The 3,434-nt window shown below is 46.6% G+C and overlaps 1 protein-coding gene across 1 annotated transcript in view; it reads right to left on the bottom strand.

The window, feature by feature from the left end:
* Window positions 1-518: 518 nt before the first annotated feature.
* The window catches only part of LOC119303110 (serine/threonine-protein kinase STY13-like), a 5,248-nt gene continuing 2,332 nt past the window's right edge, over window positions 519-3,434 (bottom strand). The window contains exons 2-3 of the mRNA XM_037580199.1: window positions 1,619-1,731; window positions 519-1,516 (exon numbers count right to left, since the gene is read on the bottom strand). Of these exons, the coding sequence (XP_037436096.1) occupies window positions 794-1,516; window positions 1,619-1,731 (836 nt within the window). The 3' untranslated portion in view covers window positions 519-793. The remainder of the gene's footprint in view (window positions 1,517-1,618; window positions 1,732-3,434) is intronic.

Here is a 3,434-nt window from a genome sequence, read left to right as displayed (position 1 = left end):
CAGTTTTCGGGTTTGCTGTCGACTACTCCGCATGTCTTTATGTTCACAACTCAGAATTTCCCTCAAAAAAGGAAAAAAAAACATGTTCAGAACTCAGAATCGTTTCTCGTGTGAGACTTATCTAAGTGTGTGGCCGGTGGTCCTTCCATGAAACTAATATTATGCGTAGTTTCTTATCTGACTGCGTGCTCCGCTGCCTGCTATCAACTCTCGAATTAGAGTCTTGAGTGTTGTGCATTCAGTCTTTGTAAGTAGCATCACTTAACAAACTCGCATTAGTGTCATGTAGTAATAGCGCAGGAGAATGTGGATGAACAAGGGAAAAACTGCACCAACACGCCCAAGTGAGAGCAGAAATAAAGCACATTGTCATGCTGGGCACGCCCTATGTCGCCATTCAACATTGCAGCTTTGCAGATAAGTGGCTAGGTTTTAATGTTACCATATCTAGAAACCTGTGCCTATTTCATTCTAGATTTTGCTGACGAGTGACTGGCTAAAAAAAAGTTCAGATGATGAGAAGCGGCATGACAAGTTTTTGAACCAAAAAACATCAAACAGGTGCAGACAAGACGACCACAGTGTTTATGCAAAGCAAAATAAACCATCATCTCACCCACAACCACAAGCGAGTAGCGGCAGGCAGTAGGCAACCTACGCAATTCTTCTTCCACCAGAGACGCCGCGACGACCAACCAAAGCGTTCACCGATACGCACGACCGCACCATTGAACGGGAAACAAAAAACAGCAGCAGACCGACCAGCATCACAACACCACGACGACGACTACTACTACTTGGAGAAGCCGAAGCAGCTGCAGCCCTGCGAGGTGTGGTCGGGGACGGCGGGCGTCATGCTCTTGCCCTTGGTGGTGTCGATCCTCTCCAGCATCGCCACCACCTCGGCCATCTCCGGCCGGTGGTCCGGGTTGCCGTCCCAGCAACGCGTCATGATCTCCGACAGCGGCTTGGGGCAGCACCGCGGGATGTCGGGCCGGATGCCCAGCTTCACCACATGGTACGAGATGTCCGCGATGCTGTAGTTCGGGTAGGCCAAGGCGCAGCAGTACGTCTCCCACAGCAGGACGCCAAAGCTGTACACGTCGCACTTGTGGTCGTACGGCCGCCCCTCCAGCACCTCGGGGGCCATGTACCCCAGCGTGCCCGTCTGCCCCGTCATGTTGTCGTCGTCCTGCGCCTCCACACGGGCCACCCCAAAGTCGGCGATCTTCACCGACTTCTTCCTGTCCAGCAGCATGTTCTCTGCCTTCACGTCCCGGTGCACGATCTTCTGAGAGTGCAGGTAGCTCAGCCCTCTCGCCATGTCCAGCGCCAGCTGGACCACCTTCTTGTACGGCAGCTTCTTGTCCCTGTGCTGGAACAGCAGCGTCTTCAGGGTGCCGCCGTGCTGGTACTCCACCACCACCACACAGCGCTGGCCTGGCCCGTGGCTGCTGCCGCCCTTCTTCCCCGCCGGGATCTTCAGCTGGGACGTCCCCATCGACGCCCCCACAAACTACACACAAATAGACATGACACAGTTCATTGTTAGTTTCACCGAGTCGCTCGCTTCAAATTGATCAGGTATTAGCATCTAATGTGTGTACAAATCAGGTACCTTTGTGACATTGGGGTGATCGAGCTTCTGCCACACGGCCACCTCCTTCTCAAAGGCCTCCCGGTGCTTCGATGAGCTCTCCTGACCTTCCTGCCCCCAGTCCAGCACCTTCACTGCATCATACGAAAAATGAACTCCAGGTAAATGAAAAATGCTACTGTTGCTACTATGATCATGAATAACAAAACATGTAGTTTTGCAAGTTTAATGTCCATAAACATTTTCATCTTGATAGATACTGGAAATATTTAAGCTAGCTAGTTTCTGTGGGGAGCCATGACTGAACCAAGTCTAGAATTCTATAGTCTTTAAGTGTTAGGAATGAGAAACATATAGTCTTTAAGTGTTAGGATTGAGAAACATGAAATCGCTTTAGGAGTATTTTTATCTTCGATTTGTTCCCTAGCCACAAGAACTGATAGATACTGGAAATATTTAAGTTAGCTAGTTGCTGTGGGGAGCCAAGACTGAACCAAGCCTAGAATTCTGTAGTCTTTAAGTGCTAGGATTGAGAAACAGAGGAACAAATGGCACAGGTCAAACATGAAATCGCTTTAGGAGTATTTTTATCTTCGACTTGTTCCCTAGACACAAGAACTGTTTGATTTGTATTTTTGTTTTCCATTTATGGTGTAATCACACATCATATTCAGGCCTCCTTTGATTCATAGGATTTGCATAGGAATTTTACAGGATTGACACCCTCTAGAAGTTTTCCTTTACGTGCTGTTTGATTCACTGGATTGCATTCCTCAGGAACCAATCCTATAGGAACTTCTTAGTTCATTTTCACAGGAAAACAAGCATGAGGTTGGACTTCATGGAAAAAATCCTCTGTTTTGCTACCCGACGTAGGATTTCAGTTGACAGTACATCCTGTTCCTGTATGTTCCCTATTCCTACACTTCTCAAACCCTGTGAATCAAAGGAGCCCTCAACCTATATGATTTGAGAAGTGACATTGCAATGGTATGTTTTTCTTACTTCTATAAATTTTCATGTCAATCAACGAGGACCTAAATCAATTTTTTTTTCTGAACCCTGGAGAGAAAGCAAGCCCGTGCATTCTCAAAAACCTACCGTGTATTATGACCACACTCAAGATATACTACAACTACAGTGCAACAAGGACCTAAACCGACCGGCGACCCTATAAGCAGAGTAGCAGACTTGCGAAAACACAAATGGAACTAGGTTCTTATACTCAAAATATGGCTTCTATTGTATATTTTCCAATTTCTCCAGCTAGCTTTCTCACTAGCAAGTTGAGTAATAATGGATAAAAGCAGAAAAGATTAAACTAAGGTGGTTTTATACTTACAGTAGGAAAATATTAACGATGCAAATAGTGTACATATATCCGGAAGTGTCAAAATCATCAATAATAACAACTGAACCGAAGAAAGTATCATCAAAATATAAACAAAAGCTGATAGATTGCGAAATCGATAAGGTCCCCAATAAATCTCCCTCACATCTTCATCATTTGCAGTAGCTACTACCTTCACAGCGGCAAAATTGGCACCCAACCATGTTCCTAGTATATCGGCATGCTTCCCTGTCACCTTGTCCTCCGCCTCCACAACGACAAAAGTGGCACCGAACCATGTTCCTAGCATATAACGACATGCTTCCCCCGTCACCTTCTCCGCCCCCTCCACAACGGCTACTACCTTCACAACGACAAAACTGGCATCCAACCATGTTCCTAGTATATCGACATGCTTCCCCTGTCACCCCACAACAACTACTCCACAACGACAAAACTGGCACCCAATCATGTTAGTATACCGACATATTTCCCCCATCACCTTCT

Source organism: Triticum dicoccoides, chromosome 5A (assembly GCF_002162155.2).
Source record: "Triticum dicoccoides isolate Atlit2015 ecotype Zavitan chromosome 5A, WEW_v2.0, whole genome shotgun sequence".
In the NCBI taxonomy this organism is placed as follows: Eukaryota; Viridiplantae; Streptophyta; class Magnoliopsida; order Poales; family Poaceae; genus Triticum; species Triticum dicoccoides.
The sequence above is the reverse complement of the archived record's forward strand: the minus strand, read 5'-3'. Positions and strand labels throughout refer to the sequence as shown.